The sequence below is a fragment of the Nerophis ophidion genome, linkage group LG04 (genome assembly GCF_033978795.1).
Source record: "Nerophis ophidion isolate RoL-2023_Sa linkage group LG04, RoL_Noph_v1.0, whole genome shotgun sequence".
In the NCBI taxonomy this organism is placed as follows: domain Eukaryota; kingdom Metazoa; phylum Chordata; class Actinopteri; order Syngnathiformes; family Syngnathidae; genus Nerophis; species Nerophis ophidion.
In genome coordinates, this window is record NC_084614.1 from 76345524 (window position 1) to 76370911 (window position 25388).

Below are 25388 nucleotides of genomic sequence, written 5' to 3' on the forward strand. Positions count from 1 at the left end.
TTAAAAAAAAAAAATTTATTTTAATTTAATCTTCAATTTTTTTTCTCTCCCCCCCCTTGTTTACCTGTATGTCATCTTTTTTGTAAGGGGCGCTGGAAGCCGGCAGACCCGTCAGCGATCCTGTTCTGTCTCCCTGTAATGTTTGTCTGATCTTGAATGGGATTGTGCTGAAAATTGTAATTTTCCTGAAGGAACTCTCCTGACGGAATAAATAAAGTACTATCTAATCTAATCTAATCTAATAAAATGAAGAATGAATGCATTTAAAATAGGAGGTGGGAATCTTTGGGCACATGATAATTTGATTCGGAATCTATTCAAACCGATTATCGCGATATATCACTTGGTATATGATAAAATGTAATACAACTTTTTCCATGGAGATGGCCTAAAAACGTTTTTTGTTTTTTTTCAATTGTTTCTTTAAAAAATAGTGGATTTTTGAATGGATATTGAAGTAATGTATGATGAAGAAATGATTATAAATGAATGCATAATGGATGACGGATTAATGCATGATTACTGAATGGAGGTTGAAAGAATGAATAATGCATGATGGATGAATGAGTGCATAATTATTAAATAGATGATAAATTAATTTATGATGGATAAATGCATGAATGGATGATACATTAATGCATGATGGATGAATGCCTGAATGGATGATGAATGAATAAATGTTGAATGCATGAAAGATGAATGAATGATAAATTAATGCATGATTGATGGATGAATGCATGAATGGATGTTGAAGTAATGCATGATGAATGAATGTATGAAGAAATTATTATAAATGAATGCATGGTGGATGAATGAGTGCATGATGGATGAATGCATGATTAATGCATGAATGGTTGGTAAATTAATGCGTGATCGATAAATTAATGCATAATTAATGAATGGATGTTGAAAGAATGGATGATTAGATAATTATAAATTAATGCGTGGTGGATGAATGAATGGATAAAGAATGAGTGCATGATGGATGAATGCATGACTATTGAATGGATGATAAATTACTGCATGATGGATGAATGTATGATAAAATAATGAATGGATGATCAAGTTATGTATGATTGATGAATGCATGATAAATGAAGGATAACGGAATAAATAAATGATGGCTGAATGCATGAATGGTTGTTAAAAGAATGCATATTGAATGCATGATGAATGAATGGATGAAGAAATTATTATAAATGGATGATAGATTAATGCATGGATGAATGATAAATTAATGCATAATTAATGAATGGAGGTTGAAAGAATGAATAATGGACGATTAAATAACTATATATGAATGCATGGCGGATTAATGAATGGATAAAGAATGAGTGCATGATTGGATGAATGCATGATAAATTAATGCATGATGGAAGAATGTATAATAAATGAATGCGTGATTAATGAATGGATGATAAAGTAATGCACGATGGACGAATGCATGATGAATGACTGCCTGGATGGATGTTGAAAGAATGGATGACAACCAAATAAATAAATGATGGATGAATGCATGAATGAGGCACCTGAGGTGGTGGAAGTCGTGGAACTCCGGGGATGGCAGGAAGGGGAGGTGGTACCCACAGTGTGAGATGGTGGTGCTGACCAGAGCAATGCAGTACCACATGCAGGTGGTGGACACATGGGAGCCCAGGACCACGGGTCCAATCACCACCGGCAGCAGGTTGGAAAACTAAGAGCAGTGGTGTTGGTCACAGGTGTGATGTTCCCAGGTGAGGAGGACAAGAAGATGACTCACCAGGTGTTCCAGGGGGTGCGCGTACGTGGCCACCACACCGATGGGGGCGGTCCACTCGTGGTGCTGCTTGTGGAAATGTTTGTACAGGCTGGGATGGTGGAACAAACTGAAGAACAAACAGTAGTAACTAGAATTCAGTTAAGTCGAATGATGCGGACACGTTTGTTACTGGATACTCTCTTATACGCTTCCGCCTTGGAGACTTTGTATGTGTACGTAGCATGCAACTATGATTATTTGAGACTTGTTTATCGTGTTCAATTATTACGTATGTCTACCTTGTCTGCTATTTTGTGCTTAGGTGTTGTGTAGCTGCTAGTTGCTATGGTAGCAGCCTAAGGCCTAGCATGTTTACCTTTTGTAAACAACCTCCTAAAATAGAATAAAAGACCAACCTTGTTTGCTTAATTATCATTTTGTGGATTCTCAAACTATGGTACGTGCTACCACTAGCGGTACGCGGGCTCCGTCTATTGCAGGGGTCGGGAACCTTTTTGGCTGAGAGAGCCAAAAAGGCAAATATGTTAAAATATATTTCCGTAAGAGCCATATAATATTTTTTTTTAGCACTGAACACAAACACGTGCATTTTTAAGTAAGACCAACATTTCTAGAGTATAATAGGCATCTTATTCTTTGTAACAACATTGTTATTCTGAAACTAACTGTGGAGGGGCGTGGCCTGCGGGCCTGCAGCGACAGGTGCGTAGACTGCCCACCTGGGCCTTGTTATCTAATCACCTGTCGCTCTGTTATAAGCAGCAGCCAGGCGGACAGACTGGGTTGGGGCTGGAAATACTATTGCTGGAAAGCAACTGAGAGACTTATTGAAATATAAAACAATATTGTAACCCTGAAACAGGCTCTCATGTCGGTGCTTGGGGGTCTGAAGAACCCCCAGGAGGGCAAGCCCCACACTAACCGATAATAAATAACTTCTTACCATTAACGCAACTTCTTGAACAGGTGCGGTAGAAAACGGATGGATGGATTAAAAATGCATGAGAATGTTTTATATTTTGAACATTATTTTTAACACTGTGATTACAAGCGGAATTGTTCATTACTTATCGTGTTAAGCAACGTCAGCTCAGATTTATCAGAGAGCCAGATGCAGTCATCAAAAGAGCCACATCTGGCTCTAGAGCCATAGGTTCCCTACCCCTGCTGTATTGGTACGCCAAAGAATCAATGAAATATTCAAACACAGTGTTACTGTTCTAACTGTGCGTATCGGTACAGCGGCCAAAAATATTGAATATACTTATGTAAAACACCGGCATTGTTTGTAATGATTACTTAGGCCTACTACGCCACTGTATTTTAATGCGGGTCATTATGGTGATGCAAACCCTGTTTCCATATGAGTTTGGAAATTGTGTTAGATGTAAATATAAAAAAAAATACAATGATTTGCAAATCCATTTCAACCCATATTCAATTAAATGCACTACAAAGACAATATATTTGATGTTCAAACTCATAAATTTTCCTTTTTTTTTTGCAAATAATTAGAATTTCATGGCTGCAACACGTGCCAAAGTAGTTGGGAAAGGGCATGTTCACCACTGTGTTACATCACCTTTTCTTTTAACAACACTCAATAAACGTTTGGAAACTGAGGAAACTAATTGTTGAAGCTTTGAAAGTGGAATTCTTTCCCATTCTTGTTTTATGGTAAATGGGTTGTACTTTAGCGCTTTTCTACCCCTTTTTAAGGAGCCCAAAGCGCTTTGACGGTATTTCCACATGCACCCATTCACACACACATTCACACACTGATGGCGGGAGCTGCCTTGCAAGGCGCTCACCAGGACCCATCAGGAGCAAGGGTGAAGTGTCTTGCCCAAGGACACAACGGACGTGACTAGGATGGTAGAAGGTGGGGATTGGATTATGTAGAGCAGGGGTGCCCATTATGTCGATCGCGAGCTACCAGTCGACCGCGGGGGGTGTGTCAGTCGATCTCCAGCCTGGCTTTTAAAAAAAATAGACCTAAAAATTAGTGATCATCAATCTTCACCAAGACGTCACTTAAATGACATTCACGGTACCGGAGGGTCTTGTGAGATGACGCTGGCTGCTGCAAGATCATTATTATTAAAATATGACCGAGAGGAAGGCGAGAAACACTTTTTATTTCAACAGACTCTCGCGCTGTACCTTCCGTCAAAACTCTAAAGGCCGACTGCACATTTCCTATCTTCACAATAAAAGCCCAGCTTCATGCTGCCTGCGCTATCTAAATACAGAGTCTCGGAAAGCTGGCGTGCACAAGCGATCCCTCAGAAAGCTGGCGTGCACATCACTTGTGCACGCCAGCTTTCCGAGACTCTTATTTTGTTAGCACAGGCAGCATGAAGCAGGGCTTTTATTGTGAAGATAGGAAATGTGCAGTCGGCCTTTAGAGTTTTGACGGAAGGGACGGCGCGAAAGTCTGTTGAAATAAAAAGTGTTTCTTGCCTTCCTCTCCGTCATTTTTTCATAATAATGAACTGGCAGCAGCCAGCGTCATCTCACAAGACCCTCGGGTGCCGTGAATGTCAATCAAGCAAGCTACGGAATTTGCCGCCAATGTTTTTCTTGTAAAGTGTATGGAAGCTGGATGAATTAGATGCCAAAAACCAACCACTTTCATGTGGTATTGTACAGAAAGGACAACTTTTTTTCTCCTCCATTTGGAAAATGTGGGCGTTATCATCATTACTGTCTGATTTCAATCAATGCAAGTCATCAGAATCAGGTAATACACCAACTTATATTCTTGTCTTTGTGAAAGAAAGACATCTATATGTGTTACACATGCTTGTATTATCATTAAACACATTTAACTTGTTTACAAAAATGTCTCTTTCATAAATAAATAAATATAAATGATATACATAATGAGGTAGATCCCCTCGAGTTGGTCGATTGAAAAGTAGCTCGCCTGCAGAAAAAGTGTGGGCACCCCTGATGTAGAGCTTCAGTCGTTCAACAGTCCGGGGTCTCCGCTGTCGTATTTTACGCTTCATAATGCGCCGCACATTTTCGATGGGAGACAGGTCTGGACTGCAGGCGGGCCAGGAAAGTACCCGCACTCTTTTTTTTTTTTTACGAAGCCACGCTTTTGTAACACGTGCTGAATGTGGCTTGGTATTGTCTTGCTAAAATAAGCAGGGGCGTCCATGAAAAAGACGCCGCTTGGATGGCAGCATATGTTGTTCCAAAACCTGTATGTACCTTTCAGCATTAATGTGCCTTCACAGATGTGTAAGTTACCCATGCCTTGGGCACTAATGCACCTCTGTACCATCACAGATAATGGCTTTTAAACTTTGCCTCGATAACAGTCTGGATGGTTCGCTTCCCCTTTGGTCCGGATGACACAATGTCGAATATTTCCAAAAACAATTTGAAATGTGGACTCGTCAGACCACAGAACACTTTTCCACTTTGCGTCAGTCCATCTTAGATGATCTCAAACCCAGAGAAGCCGGCGGCGTTTCTGGGTGTTGTTGATAAATGGCTTTCGCTTTGCATTGTAGAGCTTTAACTTGCACTTACAGATGTAGCGAAAAACTGTAATTAGTGACAGTGGTTTTCTGAAGTGTTCCTTAGCCCGTGTGGTGATATTGATTGATGCCGCTTACGTGGTGTGATTTCTCCAGATTCTCTGAACCTTTTGATGATATTATGTACCGTAGATGTTGAAATCCCTAAATTTCTTGCAATTGCACTTTGAGAAACGTTGTTCTACGCAGTTGTGGACAAAGGGGTGTACCTCGCCCCATCCTTTCTTGTGAAAGACTGAGCATTTTTTTGGGAAGCTGCTTTTATACCCAATCATGGCACCCACCTGTTCCCCATTAGCCTGCACACCTGTGGGATGTTCCAAATAAGTGTTTGATGAGCATTCCTAAACTTTATCAGTATTTATTGCCACCTTTACCAACTTCTTTGTCACGTGTTGCTGGCTTCGAATTCTAAAGTTAATGATTATTTGCAAAAAAAAAAGTTTATCAGTTTGAACATCAAATATGTTGTGTTTGTAGCATATTCAACTGAATATGGGTTGAAAATGATTTGCAAATCATGATACTCATATGGTACTTGGTGTTTTCTGAGGTGGTACTTGGTGAAAGAAGTAAGAGAACCATTGATCCAGATGTGCACGTGTAAACATTTTATGCACATACTTCAATTTTTTTTATATCAGTCTGATATCTGATATCTACATTGGATCGGCACACACCTACTAGTATCAGTGTTGAAGACACAAAAGGTCAGAAGTACAAGTCATAAATGTTTTATTATAGTTTATTTGAGCCTTGTTGTTTTCTCAAGTAATTTTTGTAAACATACAAAATATTTGTAAAAATCCAATGTTGAAATATATAAATATGCTATTATTTTTCACATTTTTATTAGTGATGTATAAATAATAAACTGATGTATGCAAAGCGGCATGACGTAATGATGGTGTGTTTGTGCTTTACCGGTGGGAGTAGTAGAAGAAGACCTCCTCCAAGATGGAGAAGAAGGCCAGCTCGATCAGGGCCCAGTGGAAGGTGGGCAGCTGGGGGCCGCACGGGTCGCCCCTCCAGGACGTCAGGTGGTAGGCAACCACCACCATGGGGCCCGAGATGAAGAGGTGGTTGAAGAGCACCGTCTTCAATGCCTGGCGCAGCTTGGCCGGATCCACCTGGGAAGGAAAAGGTGACAATTAAGATAAACGCTGCATGCTATAATATCCTTAATCTGGGATTTTTACTGGTCTTTTTTTTTTACTTTGTCACGGCCTGAAACGCTAAAAGTGTGGTTAAAAGTTGCTTTATATGACCCAATGCAAACAACCTTCTCTAATCATGGTGCAAAAATAATAATAACATTACAACCAACACAAAATATCCACAGACATGATCACATGTAACCGGCTCACTGAACTTTGTGGATATTAAAAAAAAAAAAAACATCCATGCACAATAACCAATTCAAAATGGCACCTGTTTTAAATTAATTACAAAGCATGATGGGGAAAAAAGACAAACAGTCTCTGCACACTTTGTGCATTTTAGCTGCTTGATATTTCTGATTGATTACAAAACTTTAAGCAGGGTTGGTTGTCACGAAGTAAACACGGTAGAAGTCGAACTTAAACATATTCCTAATATTCAAGTATATTAATGATTGATTATATTGTATATTATATTTACACGGACATGCATACATACGCGTGTATATGTATGTGTATATATATATATGTGTATGTATGTATGTATATATATGTGTATATGATGGATGGATGTATATGTATGTGTATATATATATATACATATGTACATATATGTGTGTGTGGATATAAATATATATATACACACACATATTTGTATGTATATATCATATTATGAATAACATAATATTCTACACATATTTGAAAATTCATCATTTGAGTTGTCTGACGTGTTAATCATTTCTAATCTTCACAATATTTCAAAAATATTTATATTTTATGAAAAACATACATATTTTCAAACATATTTATATTTTCTGAAAAATATGAATATTTCAGAAAAAATATATTTTTTGGGGAAAAATATAAATATTTAAAAATATATATTTTCTTGAAAAATGTAAATTTCATGAATATGAATATTTTCAAAAATATTTATATTTTCTGAAAAATATGAATATTTTCAAAAATATATTTTTTTCTGAAAAATATGAATATTTTCAAAAATATTTATATTTTTTGAAAAGTACGAATATTTTTGAAAACAAATTTTGTTGAAAAATGTAAATATTTTGGAAAAAAGTATTTTTCCAAATATATATATTTTCTGAAAAAATAAATGTTTTCAAAAATATGTATATTTTCTGAAAAATATGAATATTTCAGAAAATATATTTTCTTGAAAAATATAAATATTTTCAAAAATATTTATATTTTCTTGAAAAATATAAATATTTTCAAAAATATTTATATTTTCTTGAAAAATATAAATATTTTCAAAAATATTCATGTTTTCTGAAAAACAAATATTTTCAAATATATACATATTTTCTGAAAAAAATCAATATTTAAAAAAAATGTATTTTCAAATATATATTTTCTGAAAAATATGAATATTTAAAAAAATATATTTTCTGAAAAATATTTTGAAAAACATATTTTCTGAAAAATATGAATATTTTCAAAAATATATATTTTTTCTGAAAAATATAAATTCAAAAATATATTTTTTTTTAAATATGAATATTTTTTAAAATATATTTTCTTGAAAAATATAAATATTTTGGGAAAATTGTTTTTTTTTTCAAATATATATATTTTCTGAAAAAAATAAATGTTTTAAAAAATATGTATATATTCTGAAAAATATGAATATTTTCAAAAATATATATATTCTAAAAAATATAAATAATTTTAAAAATATATTTTCTGAAAAAATATGAATAATTTCAAAAATATATATATTTTCTGAAAAATATAAATTTTTTCAAAAATATTTTTTTCTGAAAAATATGAATACTTTCAAATATATATTTTCTGAAAAATATAAACCTTTTCAAAAATATATTTTTATTTTTATATCTTGTTTTAAACTCTGCTAGGTTTTTCATTGAAAATAATTGGTGTTGCTTTCCATACAGATACACAAACTGTGTATTTGTGTCATTTCTAATGGAGTTGCACTGAATATGTAGTCACTCACAGAGGAAGTATCAACGTCATTAACACAAATAAAAGATTTGATTTGGCAAAGATGTTGTTAGTTCAGAAGAAATGCGACCCAAATGACTTTTGAACTTTGAACCCTAACTGCAAACACATGCAGTTAGGGATTTTGAACGAGAACTACACGGACGATTGATCCGTTGTTTTGTTTTGCGCTCTTAATGTGACGGGCGAGCGACTTCTTGTGAGCACAAATGTGGCTGACTAGCCGCGTGTTGTTTATGTGGAGATAAACGAACTGAGGCGTGTTTTCCATTCCAACTGTCAGCGAGGTGAGGATAAAAACACAATCAATACTCCGATAAAACTCAGAGATTACGACACTTATCATGTTTTCTTTACGATGTTATCTCTGCCGCGCGCAACGTCAAACTTTGTCTGGTCAAACGCTGGAGGAGGACTTTGACACGCCGAACACTTTTAAGTTGTTCTATTACTGTTTATTCCATGTTTGCCTGGAGGTGTTTTATGCCTCAATAATTTAAGTTAACACATAAAAGTTGACAAACATGAATCTGGATGGTTGTACTTTTTTTGGAGATGTTTTTTCTGTTTATTTACATTTTTTGAGGCGCTCAAAATGGCTAACATGCTAGCGTGTCTATGGGATTTTTAATGTAAATTAGCATCGAGCTAGCGGGTGGGTTTAAATGTGTTTTGTTTGCTCATCATTTTACGGATAAATGATTTAGTGTTTTTACGTCAGCTATAATCGACACGCTTTATGAACTTAGAAATGTGCTAGCTATTGCCCTGGTAGCATGCTAATATTAACATGCTAACTTTTTTTTGCTAGCATTGTGCAGTGTTTTAACCTAATGAAGGATTTTGTTACATGGTGCAATCTTAGAAATTTGCTAGCATTTCTCCTGTTAGCATGCTAATGTTGGCATGCTAACTTTTCATGGTAGCATTTTACCTAATTATGTTGGTTTTAACCAAATTATGGATTTGGTTGCTTGGTGCCATCTTAGACATGTGCTAGCTGTTTCCCTTTTTGCATGCTAAAATTGGCATGCTAACTTTTCACCTAATTATGTTGGTTTCAACCAAATTATGGATTTGGTTGCTTGGTGCCATCTTAGAAATGTGCCAGCGGTTTCCCTTTTAGCATGCTAATGTTGGCATGCTAACATTTTATGCTAGCCTTTTACCTAATTATGTTGGTTTGGACCTCATAATGGATTTTGTTACTTGGTGCCATCTTAGAAATATGCTACTTGGTCTCCTGTTGGCATGCTAATACTGGCATGCTAGCATTTTATGCTATCCTTTTACCTAATTATGTTGGTTTTAACCAAATTATGGATTTTGTTGCTTGGTGCCATCTTAGAAATGTGCTAGCTGGTCTCCTGTTGGCATTTTAATTGTTGGCAGGCTAACATGTTATGCTAGTCTTTTACCTAATTATGTTGGTTTTAACCAAGTTATGGATTTCCTTACTCGATGCCATCTTAGAAATGTGCTAGCTGTTCTCCTTTTATCATGCTAATATTGGAATGCTAACATCTTATGTTAGCCTTTTCCCTAATTACGTTGGTTTTAACCTATTAATGGATTTTGTTACTTGGTGCCATCTTAGAAATGTGTTAGCTGTTCCCCTATTATCAGGCTAAAATTTTACTTTAGCATTGTATTTAATTATGTACATTCAACCCAATAAATGGATTCCAATATATGGTGCCATCTTAGACGAATGCTAGCTGTTCTCCAGTTAGCATACTAATGTTTACATGCTAACATTTTATGCTAGCCTTTTCCATAAGTAAGTTGGTTTTAACTTAGTAATGGATTTTGTTGCCCGGTGCCATCTTAGAAATATGCTAACTGTTCCCCTGTTATTACACTTTTATTAGCATGCTAATGTTGGCATGCTAACACGTTATGCTAGCCTTTTCCTCAATTATGTAAATTTTAAACAAATAATGGATTTTGTTACTTTGTGTCATCTTAAAAATGTGCTAGCTGTTCCCATATTATCAGGCTAAAATTTCATGTTAGCATTTTACTTATGTACATTTTCACCCAATAAATGGATTACATTAAATGGTGCCATCTTAGAAGAATACTAGCTGTTTTCCTGTTAACATGCTAATGTTGACATGCTAACATTTTATGCTAGGCTTTTACGTAACTATGTTGGTTTTAACCTAATGGATTTTGTTGCTCGGGGCCATCTTAGAAATATGCTAGCTGTTCCCCTGTCATCAGACTTTTATTAGCATGCTAATGTTGCCATGCTAACATGCTATGCTAGACTTTTACCCAATTATGTACATTTTTACTCAGTGCCATCTTAGAAATGTGCTAGCTGTTCCCCTATTATCAGGCTAAAATTTTACGTCAGCATTTTACTTATGTACATTTTCACCCAATAAATGGATTACATTAAATGGTGCCATCTTAGAAGAATACTAGCTGTTTTCCTGTTAGCATGCTAATGTTGACATGCTAACATTTTATGCTAGGCTTTTACGTAACTATGTTGGTTTTAACCTAATGGATTTTGTTGCTCGGGGCCATCTTAGAAATATGCTAGCTGTTCCCCTGTCATCAGACTTTTATTAGCATGCTAATGTTGCCATGCTAACATGCTATGCTAGACTTTTACCCAATTATGTACATTTTAAACAAATAATGGATTTTTGTACTCAGTGCCCTCTTAGAAATGTGGTAGCTGTTCCCCTATTATCAAGCTAAAATATTATGTTAGCATTTTACTTATGTACATTTTCACCTAATAAATGGATTACATTAAATAGTGCCATCTTAGAAGAATACTAGCTGTTTTCCTGTTAGCATGCTAATGTTGACATGCTAACATTTTATGCTAGCCTTTTTCGTAACTATGTTGGTTTTAACCTAATGGATTTTGTTGCTCGGTGCCATCTTAGAAATATGCTAGCTGTTCCCCTGTCATCAGACTTTTATTAGCATGCTAATGTTGCCATGCTAACATGCTATGCTAGACTTTTACCCAATGATGTACATTTTAAACAAATAATGGATTTTTGTACTCAGTGCCATCTTAGAAATGTGGTAGCTGTTCCCCTATTATCAAGCTAAAATATTATGTTAGCATTTTACTTATGTACATTTTCACCTAATAAATGGATTACATTAAATAGTGCCATCTTAGAAGAATACTAGCTGTTTTCCTGTTAGCATGCTAATGTTGACATGCTAACGTTTTATGCTAGCCTTTTTCGTAACTATGTTGGTTTTAACCTAATGGATTTTGTTGCTCGGTGCCATCTTAGAAATATGCTAGCTGTTCCCCTGTCATCAGACTTTTATTAGCATGCTAATGTTGCCATGCTAACATGCTATGCTAGACTTTTACCCAATTATGTACATTTTAAACAAATAATGGATTTTTGTACTCAGTGCCATCTTAGAAATGTGGTAGCTGTTCCCCTATTATCAAACTAAAATATTATGTTAGCATTTTACTTATGTACATTTTCACCTAATAAATGGATTACATTAAATAGTCCCATCTTAGAAGAATACTAGCTGTTTTCCTGTTAGCATGCTAATGTTGACATGCTAACATTTTATGCTAGCCTTTTTCGTAACTATGTTGGTTTTAACCTAATGGATTTTGTTGCTCGGTGCCATCTTAGAAATATGCTAGCTGTTCCCCTGTCATCGGACTTTTATTAGCATGCTAATGTTGCCATGCTAACATGCTATGCTAGACTTTTACCCAATTATGTACATTTTAAACAAATAATGGATTTTTGTACTCAGTGCCATCTTAGAAATGTGGTAGCTGTTCCCCTATTATCAAGCTAAAATATTATGTTAGCATTTTACTTATGTACATTTTCACCTAATAAATGGATTACATTAAATAGTGCCATCTTAGAAGAATACTAGCTGTTTTCCTGTTAGCATGCTAATGTTGACATGCTAACATTTTATGCTAGCCTTTTTCGTAACTATGTTGGTTTTAACCTAATGGATTTTGTTGCTCGGTGCCATCTTAGAAATATGCTAGCTGTTCCCCTGTCATCAGACTTTTATTAGCATGCTAATGTTGCCATGCTAACATGCTATGCTAGACTTTTACCCAATTATGTACATTTTTACTCAGTGCCATCTTAGAAATGTGCTAGCTGTTCCCCTATTATCAGGCTAAAATTTTACGTCAGTATTTTACTTATGTACATTTTCACCCAATAAATGGATTACATTAAATGGTGCCATCTTAGAAGAATACTAGCTGTTTTCCTGTTAGCATGCTAATGTTGACATGCTAACATTTTATGCTAGGCTTTTACGTAACTATGTTGGTTTTAACCTAATGGATTTTGTTTCTCGGGGCCATCTTAGAAATATGCTAGCTGTTCCCCTGTCATCAGACTTTTATTAGCATGCTAATGTTGCCATGCTAACATGCTATGCTAGACTTTTACCCAATTATGTACATTTTAAACAAATAATGGATTTTTTTACTCAGTGCCATCTTAGAAATGTGCTAGCTGTTCCCCTATTATCAGGCTAAAATTTTATGTTAGCATTATACTTATGTACATTCAACCCAATAAATGGATTCCATTATATGGTGCCATCTTAGAAGAATGCTAGTTGTTCTTCTGTTAGCATGCTAATGTTGACATGCTAACATTTTATGCTGGTCTTTTACGTAATTAAGTTGGTTTTAACCTCGTAATGGATTTCGTTGCTCTGCTTGGTGCCATCTTAGAACTATGCTAGCTGTTCCCCTGTTATCATGCTAACATTTTATGTTAGCATTTTATCTAATTATGTACATTTTAAACCCAATAAGGGGATTATATTATTTTAGAAGCATTCTAGCTGTTCTCCTGTTAGCAAAAACCTACCGGATTATTCTTGTCCACTTGGACGCGGTAGCGCGTGATGAAGGCGGGTCTTCCTGTGGTGTCCACCAATAGCAGTAGAGCGTTGAAACCCCAAAAAACCACAGTGGGCACGAGCATGGTCCCTGTGGCGAGAGAGCGAAAACATTCCAACACTTGAAAAGAAATTTGCAACAATGTCAGCACCAGATGTGTGTTTTATATTTAATACAGAGCGCTAGATGAACAGACTTAAATGCAATTATTTCGGAGAGTAAATTCTACACATTTGTTTGGTTTGAATTGTGTGAATGCTCACCACCTGTCAGGCTTGCCACTGAGTTTGTTTGTGTTTTAGTTTTTCTTCTGTGTGTTTAGTATTTCCTGTCCTTAGTTCCTGTCAGCACTCTTGTTTCAGTTCAGCTTCCTATTTGTCTCCCCGAGTGCTTTGTTTCCCTTCAGCTGCGGCTGATCGGCACCTGGCCACACCTGGTGTCAATCAGCCCGATCCTATTTGTACCTGCTTTGTCTTCCAGTCCGTGCTGGATTATTGATTTGTCGATGTCACTCCTTGTCGCTCTTGTCATGTATTATCGCGCCTGTCGTGTGTTTGCTGCGTAGCGGTAAGCTATATTCGTTTGATGTTTGTAGCTTACTGTTTTTTGTGCCCTGCTTGCAGTTTGTTTTTTCATTTTACAAGTACGCTACCCGCTAGCTTCCACGCTAGGCCCCTTTTGGTTTTTGCTAGCTTCCATGCTAAGTCTCCTTTTAGTTTTCTAGCTCCCATGCTAGCTCTCTTAGTTTGTTATCCGCTTTGTGTCAGTACCCTTTTGTTTGTTCGTGTTTTAGTATTTTTATTAAATCAAGTTTTCTCACTGCATGCCGGCCTCCATCTCTGCATCTTGGGGTTGGCCAACAACTTACTTTGACATCACCATTCCTGTTTTCCCCAAGTTCCTGGAATTCTGTAAGACTGTAATTGTGTAATTTTCGCTGTTAGCATGCTAATGTTTTATGGTAGCACTTTATCTAGTTAAGTATGTTTTTAACCTAATAATCATATATTTTGTACACTGGCTCTGTCTTAGATTTATGCTAGCTTTTTAACTGTTGGCATGCTAGTGCTAACGTGCTAACAGTGTGCTAACATTTTACTCTAGCATCCAAGCTAATTATGTAGGTTTCAACCTACTGTAATAATCATGAATTTTGTGACTTGACGCCATCCTAGAAGTATGCTAGCTATTCACCTGTTGGCGTGCTAAAATTTTACGCTAGCATTTAAGCTAATTATGTATACGTTAGCCTACTAATATGGATTTCGTTACTACACGCTATCTTAGAAGTATGCTAGCTGTTCCCCTGTTAGCATGCTAAAGTTAATGTTCTAATGTTTTATGCTAGCATTTTAGCTAATTTTGTATTTTTTTTAACCCTAACAAGCATGGAATCTTTTAATTAGTGCCATCTTAAAAGTAGGCTAGCTCGTCACTTGTTAGTTTACTAACATTGTATGCTATAATTTAAGCTAATTATGTATCTTTTAGACTAATAATATGGATTTTGTTACTACACGCCATCTTAAAAGTATGCTAGCTGTTCCCCTGTTAACATGCTAATGATAATATTCTCTTTTTTTATGTTAGCATTTTAGCTAATTTTGTACTTTTTAACCTATTAAGCATAGATTCTGTTACTTGGCACCATCTTGGGAGTATGCTAGCTCGTTAGCACGCAAACAATTGATTGATTTCCTTACTCGTCGCCATCTGAGAAACACAGGAATGCCCGGTGTAACCTAGTTAGCATGTTAATGCTTTACGCTGCTATTTTAGATAATTTTGCACATTTAACCCAAGATATTTCTTGTTGCCATCTTAGAAGTATGCTTCCGGTTCCCCTGCTAAAGTTAGCATAAAATGTTAGCATGCTAGCATTTTCGCTAATTTTGTATGTTTTGACCGAATAATCACAGACTTTGTTGCTTGGCGCCATGTTGGAAGTTTGCTGGCTGTTCCCCTGTTAGCATGCTAATGTTAATATTCTAATGTTTTATGCTAGCATTTCAGCTAATTTTGTACTTTTTAACCTAGTGGGCATGGATTATGTTACGTGGCGCTATCTTGGAAGTAATCTAGCTACTCACATGTCGGCATGCTAATTAGCATGCAAACATTCAAGCTAATCTTTTATATTCTAACCTAATCATCATTGATTTCGTTACTCGTCGCCATCTTAGAAACACAGTATTGGTGTACCCTTGTTAGCATGCTAATGCTTTTCACTGCTACTTTACATAATTTTGTACGTTTAAACCTAGATATTTCTTGTTGCCATCCTAAAAGTATGCTTCCAGTTCCTCTGCTAACATTAGCATAAAAAGTTAGCATGCTAGCATTTTCGCTAATTTTGTAAGTTTAAACCTAGATATTTCTTGTTGCCATCTTATAAGTATGCCATTGGATCCCCTGCTAACATTAGCATAAAATTTTAGCATGCTAGCATTTTTGCTAATTTTGGCAGTTTAAACCTAGCTATTTCTTGTTGCCATCTTATAAGTATGCCATTGGATCCCCTGCTAACATTAGCATAACATTTTAGCATGCTAGCATTTTTGCTAATTTTGGCAGTTTAAACCTAGCTATTTCTTGTTGCCATCTTATAAGTATGCTATTGGATCCCGTGCTAACATTAGCTGAACATTTTAGCATGCTAGCATCTTCGCTAATTTTGTAAGTTTAAACCTAGATATTTCTTGTTGCCATCTTATAAGTATGCCATTGGATCCTGTGCTAACATTAGCATAACATTTTAGCATGCTAGTATTTTTGCTAATTTAGTCAGTTTAAACCTAGATATTTCTTGTTGCCATCTTATGAGTATGCCATTGGATCCCGTGCTAACATTAGCAGAAAATTTTAGCATGCTAGTATTTTCGCTAAATTTGTCAGTTTAAACATAGATATTTCCTGTTGCCATTTTATAAGTATGCCAGCGGTTCCAATGCTAATTTTGTAAGTTTAAACCTAGATATTTATTGTTGCCATCTTATAAGTATGCCATTGGATCCCCTGCTAACATTAGCATAACATGTTAGCATGCTAGCATTTTCGCTGATTTTGTCAGTTTAAACCTAGATATTTCTTGTTGCCACCTTATAAGTATGCCAACAGTTCCCCTGCTAACATTAGCATAACATTTTAGCATGCTAGCATCTTCGCTAATTTTGTAAGTTTAAACCTAGATATTTCTTGTTGCCATCTTATAAGTATGCCATTGGATCCCGTGCTAACATTAGCATACAATTTTAGCATGCTAGTATTTTTGTTAATTTAGTCAGTTTAAACCTAGATATTTCTTGTTGCCATCCTAAAAGTATGCTTCCAGTTCCTCTGCTAACATTAGCATAAAAAGTTAGCATGCTAGCATTTTCGCTAATTTTGTAAGTTTAAACCTAGATATTTCTTGTTGCCATCTTATAAGTATGCCATTGGATCCCCTGCTAACATTAACATAACATGTTAGCATGCTAGGATTTTCCCTAATTTGTAAGTTTAAACCTAGATATTTCTTGTTGCCACCTTATAAGTATGCCAACGGTTCCCCTGCTAACATTAGCATAAAATTTTAGCATGCTAGCATTTTCGTTAATTTTTATAAGTTTAAACCTAGATATTTCTTGTTGCCATCTTATTAGTATGCCATTGGATCCCGTGCTAACATTAGCAGAACATTTTAGCATGCTAGTATTTTCGCTAAATTTGTCAGTTTAAACCTAGATATTTCTTGTTGCCATCTTATAAGTATGCCAGCGGTTCCAATGCTAATTTTGTTAGTTCAAACCTAGATATTTCTTGTTGCCATCTTATAAGTATGCCATTGGATCCCCTGCTAACATTAGCATAACATGTTAGCATGCTAGCATTTTCGCTGATTTTGTCAGTTTAAACCTAGATATTTCTTGTTGCCATCTTATAAGTATGCCAGCGGTTCCATTGCTAATTTTGTTAGTTCAAACCTAGATATTTCTTGTTGCCATCTTATAAGTATGCTATTGGATCCCGTGCTAACATTAGCTGAACATTTTAGCATGCTAGCATCTTCGCTAATTTTGTAAGTTTAAACCTAGATATTTCTTGTTGCCATCTTATAAGTATGCCATTGGATCCCGTGCTAACATTAGCATACAATTTTAGCATGCTAGTATTTTTGTTAATTTAGTCAGTGTAAACCTAGATATTTCTTGTTGCCACCTTATAAGTATGCCAACAGTTCCCCTGCTAACATTAGCATAAAATTTTAGCACGCTAGCATTTTCGCTAATTTATAGGTTTAAACCTAGATATTTCTTGTTGCCATCTTATAAGTATGCCATTGGATCCCCTGCTAACATTAACATAACATGTTAGCATGCTAGCATTTTCCCTAATTTGTAAGTTTAAACCTAGATATTTCTTGTTGCCACCTTATAAGTATGCCAACGGTTCCCCTGCTAACATTAGCATAGAATTTTAGCATGCTAGCATTTTTGTTAACTTTTGTAAGTTTAAACCTAGATATTTCTTGTTGCCATCTTATTAGTATGCCATTGGATACCGTGCTAACATTAGCAGAACATTTTAGCATGCTAGTATTTTCGCTAAATTTGTCAGTTTAAACCTAGATATTTCTTGTTGCCATTTTATAAGTATGCCATTGGATCCCCTGCTAACATTAGCATAACATGTTAGCATGCTAGCATTTTCGCTGATTTTGTCAGTTTACACCTAGATATTTCTTGTTGCCATCTTATAAGTATGCCAGCGGTTCCAATGCTAATTTTGTTAGTTTAAACCTAGATATTTCTTGTTGCCATCTTATTAGTATGCCATTGGATACCGTGCTAACATTAGCAGAACATTTTAGCATGCTAGTATTTTCGCTAAATTTGTCAGTTTAAACCTAGATATTTCTTGTTGCCATTTTATAAGTATGCCATTGGATCCCCTGCTAACATTAGCATAACATGTTAGCATGCTAGCATTTTTGCTGATTTTGTCAGTTTACACCTAGATATTTCTTGTTGCCATCTTATAAGTATGCCAGCGGTTCCAATGCTAATTTTGTTAGTTTAAACCTAGATATTTCTTGTTGCCATCTTATAAGTATGCTATTGGATCCCGTGCTAACATTAGCTGAACATTTTAGCATGCTAGCATCTTCGCTAATTTTATAAGTTTAAACCTAGATATTTCTTGTTGCCATCTTATAAGTATGCCATTGGATCCCGTGCTAACATTAGCATACAATTTTAGCATGCTAGTATTTTTGTTAATTTAGTCAGTTTAAACCTAGATATTTCTTGTTGCCATCTTATTAGTATGCCAACAGTTCCCCTGCTAACATTAGCATAACATTTTAGCATGCTAGCATTTTCGCTAATTTATAAGTTTAAACTTAGATATTTCTTGTTGCCATCTTATAAGTATGCCATTGGATCCCCTGCTAACATTAACATAACATGTTAGCATGCTAGCATTTTCCCTAATTTGTAAGTTTAAACCTAGATATTTCTTGTTGCCACCTTATAAGTATGCCAACGGTTCCCCTGCTAACATTAGCATACAATTTTAGCATGCTAGCATTTTCGTTAATTTTTGTAAGTTTAAACCTAGATATTTCTTGTTGCCATCTTATAAGTATGCCATTGGATCCCGTGCTAACATTAGCATACAATTTTAGCATGCTAGTATTTTTGTTAATTTAGTCAGTTTAAACCTAGATATTTCTTGTTGCCACCTTATAAGTATGCCAACAGTTCCCCTGCTAACATTAGCATAACATTTTAGCATGCTAGCATTTTCGCTAATTTATAAGTTTAAACCTAGATATTTCTTGTTGCCATCTTATAAGTATGCCATTGGATCCCCTGCTAACATTAACATAACATGTTAGCATGCTAGCATTTTCCCTAATTTGTAAGTTTAAACCTAGATATTTCTTGTTGCCACCTTATAAGTATGCCAACGGTTCCCCTGCTAACATTGGCATAAAATTTTAGCATGCTAGCATTTTCGTTAATTTTTGTAAGTTTAAACCTAGATATTTCTTGTTGCCATCTTATTAGTATGCCATTGGATCGCCTGCTAACATTGGTATAAAATTTTAGTATGCTAGCATTTTCGCTAACTTTTCACCTTTCCACCGAATAATCAAGGACTTTGTTACTTGGCGCCATGTTGAAAGTTAACTTTTTATGCTAGCATTTCAGCTAAGGATATATATTTATAGGTAAATAATCATAGATTTTGTTACTTAGTAATTCTCGAAGCATGCTAAGTATTTTAAGTATACCATCATCAAGAATTTGAAGCTCTTTAACTTTGAAACCATTGCAACTGTCAAACTAATTGTACATCCATCTGACATTCTGTCAACGTTTCAGTTCAGCTTTAGCAATTTCCACAGAAATGGCTCCATGTAGTTATTAAGTCCTTCCATCAAAACATGACAACAAGGTTTTGGCAAGGAGACACATTCCTCCACGGATTGCTCACACTTGGCTGCCATAATTTACCCGACACTTACCGGTTGGTTTACTCTGACTTTAGGGGATGAACCAAAAAAAAAAAAAAAGTGTCTTACCCATGTAGAACAAAGCTTCATTGTGGCCCTCAAAGGTGGCAGAAAGTTTGCTCCACAAGTTCTGCCAGAAGTCTCCGGACGCTCCCCAGAACCTCTGGAGATGCCTGAGGAGGACAGGCTGACTTGTTCAACTAGCACAAATAGATGCAAACATGCTAAAATAAAACCAAATTATTTTTTTCAAAAAGGTAAACATGGTAGGCTAGCAGCTACGCGACAGTTAAGCACACGCGTAACAATAATTGAACAATATTGCAGGCTAAAACATGACATTTGTCAACATAAAGAATTGCCATACTTCCATATTACTTCCACATACAGTCAGTAAGTCATGCTTTTAGTTCTATTTTTATCTATATTTCTGTTTTATGTTGTGTTTATCTCGTACAACGCGGTGCCCGTAAGGACCAGATGAGTCGCCCGCTGGCCTGTTCTAAAAATAGCTCAAATAGCAGCACTTACCAGTGAGCTGCCTCTATTTTTTACATTTATTTTATTTATCAACTAGCTATGCTCGACATTTTTCATTCTAAAAGAGACAAAACTCAAATAGAATTTGAAAATCCAAGGAAATATTTTAAAGACTTGGTCTTCACTTGTTTAAGTAAATTCATAATTTTTTTTACTTTGCTTCTTATAACTTTCAGAAAGACAATTTTAGAGAAAAAATACAACCTTAAAAAGGATTCTAGGATTTTTAAACACATATACTTTTTTACCTTTTAAATTCCTTCCTCTTCTTTCCTGACAATTTAAATCATTTTTCAAGTACTTTTTTTTTTATTATTGTAAAGAATAATAAATACATTTGAATTTAATTCTTCATTTTAGCTTCTGTTTTTTCGACGAAGAATATTTCTTCAAACTTATGATTAAAATTAAAAAAATTATTCTGGCAAATCTAGAAAATCTGTGGAATCTTATTTCAAAGTCTTTTAAATTTCTTTTAAAAATTTTGTTCTGGAAAATCTAGAAGAAATATTGATTTTTCTTTGTTAGAAATAAAGCTTAGTCCAATTTGTTATATATTCTAACAAAGTGCAGATTGGATTTTAACCTATTTAAAACATGTCATCAAAATTCTAAAATCAATCTTAATCAGGAAAAATTACTAATGATGTTCCATAAATTATTTTTTTTTTTTTTTTCGGAAAGATTCGAATTAGCTCGTTTTTCCTCTTCATTTTTTTCGGTTGAATTTTCAATTTCAAAGGGTCGAAATTGAAGATAAATTATGTTTCAAAATAAAATTTTCATTTTTTTTTTTTCGTGTTTTCTCCTCTTTTAAACCGTTCAATTAAGTGGTTTTTTTCATCATTTATTCTCTACAAAAAATCCTTCCGTAAAGGAAAAAAAATGTACGACGGAATGACAGACAGAAATACCCATTTTTTTATATATATGTATATATATATAGAATTATTCATTAAAGGTAAATTGATTAAATTGGCTAATTCTGGCTATGTATTTAAGTGTGTATCAAACTGGTAGCCCTTTGCATTAATCAGTACCCAAGAAGTAGCTCTTGGTTTCAAAAAGGTTGCTGACCCCTGATCACCAACGTGTGTCATCATTTCATTTTTATATTATTTTTTTATTATATATTCTAACTTTATATATATATATATTTTTTTTTATATACTTTGAGATTTTAACAAATGTAAAAGGCGTTTTGAATGTAATTCATTTTTATTATTACAAAGTCTACGAGTAATAGAAAGTAGCCAGTAACAAATGTGTCCGCGTCGTTCAACCTACACAGTGGCCTAGTGGTTAGAGTGTCCGCCCTGAGTTGGGTAGGTCGTGAATTCAAACCCCGGCAGAGTCATACCAAAGACTATAAAAATAGGACCCGTTACCTCCCTGCTTGGCACTCAGCATCAAGGGTTGGAATTGGGGGGTTGAATCACCAAAAAAAGATTTCCCGGGCGCGGCACCGCTGCTGCTCACTGCTCCCCTCACCTCCCAGGGGGTGAACAAGGGTGATGGGTCAAATGCAGAGGACAAATTCCACCCCACTTAGTGTGTGTGAGACGATCATTGCTGCTTTAACTTCAATTCAACTTAAACATTCACAATTTCCACTCCACTTTCACTTAAAATGAACAACACGAGCACAATTCTCCCTCGTTTATTGCGGTTAAATCGGTTCCGGGCTAAGTGCATTTTTTCCGCCAAGGAGGAATTATTGATTATAAATCTCATATTTTCATTATTTCTGTATAAATAAAACGTGATCGTCACCATCTAAAAAACAGTTTTTAACATCATCAGAGCCCTCTGGCTGCGATGAGGTGGCGACTTGTCCAGGGTGTACTCCACCTTCCGCCCGATTGTAGCTGATATAGCCACCAGCGACCCCCGAAGGGAATAAGCGGTAGAAAAAGGATGGATGGATGGAGCTCTTTGGACATGACACAACACCAGGGACGAGTGTTGTTGACATTTGAACCGATACGGTACCGATTGCCGGTGCCTGAAAATCGATACCAGTACTTAACAGTACTTGTTGTGTGTGTGTGTTAATGAATATTAATTGATAGATAATAAAATGTTATATTGTAATATATATATATATATATATATATATATATATATATATATATATATAGTAATCTTATTACATTTGCACTTCCAAGACTTAAACGTTTCCTTTTAATTGAGAGCCCCACTCAAAATGTTATGTTGGCAGAACGATAACAATTCTTCAACCCATTGTTAGAATAATTTTATCTTAAGTTATCACAAAAACGTTTGTGTTGAAATGAGTTCCCAGCGAGAAGATCGAAAGCTGTCTTTGAAACCTACCAAGAAGAAGGCTTGTAAAAACTCCACTGTGTAGGGGGGGAAGCAACATGAAGGTGTTTCTGATTCTTTCATGTATTGTAATCAACAGAAAGATATTGTCGTGACCCGAGAACTACAAAGCGGAGTAGGAAGCAGGACCAAACTCCCTTCCAGGCACTGCTTTTTTTTAACTCTTTGACAAACCTCTTTTCAAACTCTTTTTTGAACTCTTTTACGAACCTCTTTTTGAACTCTTTAACGACCCCGTCCCTTTGGAAACAGCTGTGGCCATGCGGTCAGGGGAGGTCCAAGTAAAAGGAGGAGGCGTGCAATCTTTTGGCAGAGCGCGATGATACTGTACACGGGTACCGATGTCTATGATTCTCCTCAAATTGAGCCAAATTGAATTCTGTCTCGTTTAATTATTTGCTTCCTGTCTTGTTTGATAGATGTCATCGGTGTTTGAACCTGGCACCCATGGTTCAGCTTTTTCCATGAAGCTGAACGTGCTACGCTGCACCCTACAAAGCGTTTACACTGTAAGTATTGCGCTTACTACACACCAGCTGTTTGATTGCAACGTGCATATTCGTCGGAGTTCTCATTACCAAATATGGAGCTGTTGAAATCGCCAATGTGAGATCGCTAATGCTAATAGGAAGCCTGTCTATGGGAAATCCAATGTAAATTAGCATCAAGCTAGTGCAGTTTTAGAAAACCTGAGCCGTACTTTACGTTGTAGCGTTTGTTTTTTTACCAAGCATAGCCACTTTTTTGGTGTGGAAAATTGCAACATTACTTAGAGGAAGGGTTCTAAACGTTTTTGACAACTTTTCCACTACTTAGGGGCCCGGGGCCCACTCGAATTTTACCACTTATTCATCATACTCTTGATTTTAATCCATCCATCCATTTTCTACCGCTTATTCCCTTTCGGGGTCGCGGGGGGCGCTGGCGCCTATCTCAGCTACAATCGGGCGGAAGGCGGGGTACACCCTGGACAAGTCGCCACCTCATCGCAGGGCCAACACAGATAGACAACATTCACACACTAGGGCCAATTTAGTGTTGCCAATCAACCTATCCCCAGGTGCATGTCTTTGGAAGTGGATTTTAATCGTATTTAATAATAATATCTAACCTACTCAGGGTTTAACAGGATAAACCTGTAAACAAATGAAATGAAGCATGCGTTAATGACAAAGATTGTTATTGAGGCTTAGGTCAGACTGATTACAAAATAAATACTAATCAACTATACTGCAAAAGAAGGGACTAAATTAATATCAAATTATTAAAAAACATGGTAAACTAAACTCTTGATAAAATGTCAATGCAAATTAAAACACTGCTTTGCCACTTTAGTCATATTTTTTGCCCTTAAGAAACTTCTCCATGACTTTAACTCCAGGCTTCTCTTGTTTGTTTGATATCGACATTACTGCCACAAGTGGTGGAAAAGAGTATTACAGCTGAGTACCCCTGCCGCCCTCTCGAAGGCGCCGATGTTTGTAGACCTCACACGCCGCGGACAGAAGCGTTACAGGCGGCGTGACGACTTCCTACCATGTCAGCGAGTTGCCGAACGCCGCCAACAACAAGATCCCTGATCCGATGACGAAGGCGGCCTTCTTCACGGAGTCCCACAGCCCTCCAGATGTGTCCTGCGTGGAGGACAAGGCAACATGAGCGTCCCTGGATCGCATGTCGACGGCTCAGCTTTCAGGAAACGTCAACACCACGCGGGTAAGGCGAGCAAAACCAGCATCTCTGTTTACCCACTCGTTTTACAAACATACATTCTTTAAATGTATGTTTGATACAACTTTTTTAGGGTGCCTGTACATGCAAAGTGCGGTATAAATAAAGTGTGATTAAATGCTACCATGAAATTTAAAAATCTTTAGAATGGATCTATCATTTAAAAAGGTTTGCCTTTAGGGGACCTTTTTTTTTTTTTTTTTTGTCCCCACACCGTCAAGAGGTAATTTTTACCATGAATTGATTAACTTAAACAAGTTGAAAAACTTATTGGGGTGTTACCATTTAGTGGTCGATTGTACGGAATATGTACTGTACTGTGCAATCTGCTAATAGAAGTTTCAATCAATCAATCAATCAATATTACCACAGTTCTCCAAAATATTGGGAAAAAATATTTATAAATAGATTCGATGGCTTTGTAGAAAAAAATGAATTATTAACAGGAATAATCGATCAACAGCACAAGCATTAACAGATTTAATTGAAGAAATAACTGATAGTATTGATACAAATAAATATACAATAGGAGTATTCTTAGATCTTAAGAAGGCTTTTGATACAGTAGACCATAGTATTCTTATTAGAAAAATGGAAAAATATGGTTTTAGGGGTATTGTTCTGGAATGGATCAAAAGTTATTTATCTGATAGAAAGCAGTTTGTACAGATATCACAAAAAAAAATGGTACCACAGGGGTCAGTCTTAGGGCCCCAAATGTTCATCTTGTATATAAATGATATTTGTAAAGTAACTGAAAACCTTAAATATGTGTTATTTGCGGATGACACCAATGTACTCTGTTCTGATGTGGACTTGCAGCAGCTCCTGAGGACCGTCACCATGGAGATGTGTAAACTAAAAAAAATGGTTTGATGCTAATAAATTATCATTAAACCTAAATAAAACT

The 25388-nt window shown here is 35.8% G+C and overlaps 1 protein-coding gene and 1 long non-coding RNA gene across 4 annotated transcripts in view; one reads left to right on the forward strand and one right to left on the reverse strand.

Annotated features, from left to right (window-relative positions):
* faxdc2 (fatty acid hydroxylase domain containing 2) overlaps positions 1–25388 on the reverse strand; it is a 51451-nt gene that overhangs the window by 8537 nt on the left and 17526 nt on the right. For all 3 annotated transcript variants that reach the window (XM_061899098.1, XM_061899097.1, XM_061899096.1), the window contains exons 3-8: positions 24284–24381; positions 19931–20034; positions 13331–13452; positions 6241–6446; positions 1763–1868; positions 1530–1696 (exon numbers count right to left, since the gene is read on the reverse strand). In XM_061899098.1, the coding sequence (XP_061755082.1) occupies positions 1530–1696; positions 1763–1868; positions 6241–6446; positions 13331–13452; positions 19931–20034; positions 24284–24381 (803 nt within the window). The remainder of the gene's footprint in view (positions 1–1529; positions 1697–1762; positions 1869–6240; positions 6447–13330; positions 13453–19930; positions 20035–24283; positions 24382–25388) is intronic.
* Positions 8614–23306, forward strand: LOC133551904 (uncharacterized). Its single transcript, XR_009806581.1, has 3 exons — positions 8614–8752; positions 22827–23082; positions 23167–23306. It is a non-coding gene; the product is annotated as an uncharacterized LOC133551904 (long non-coding RNA).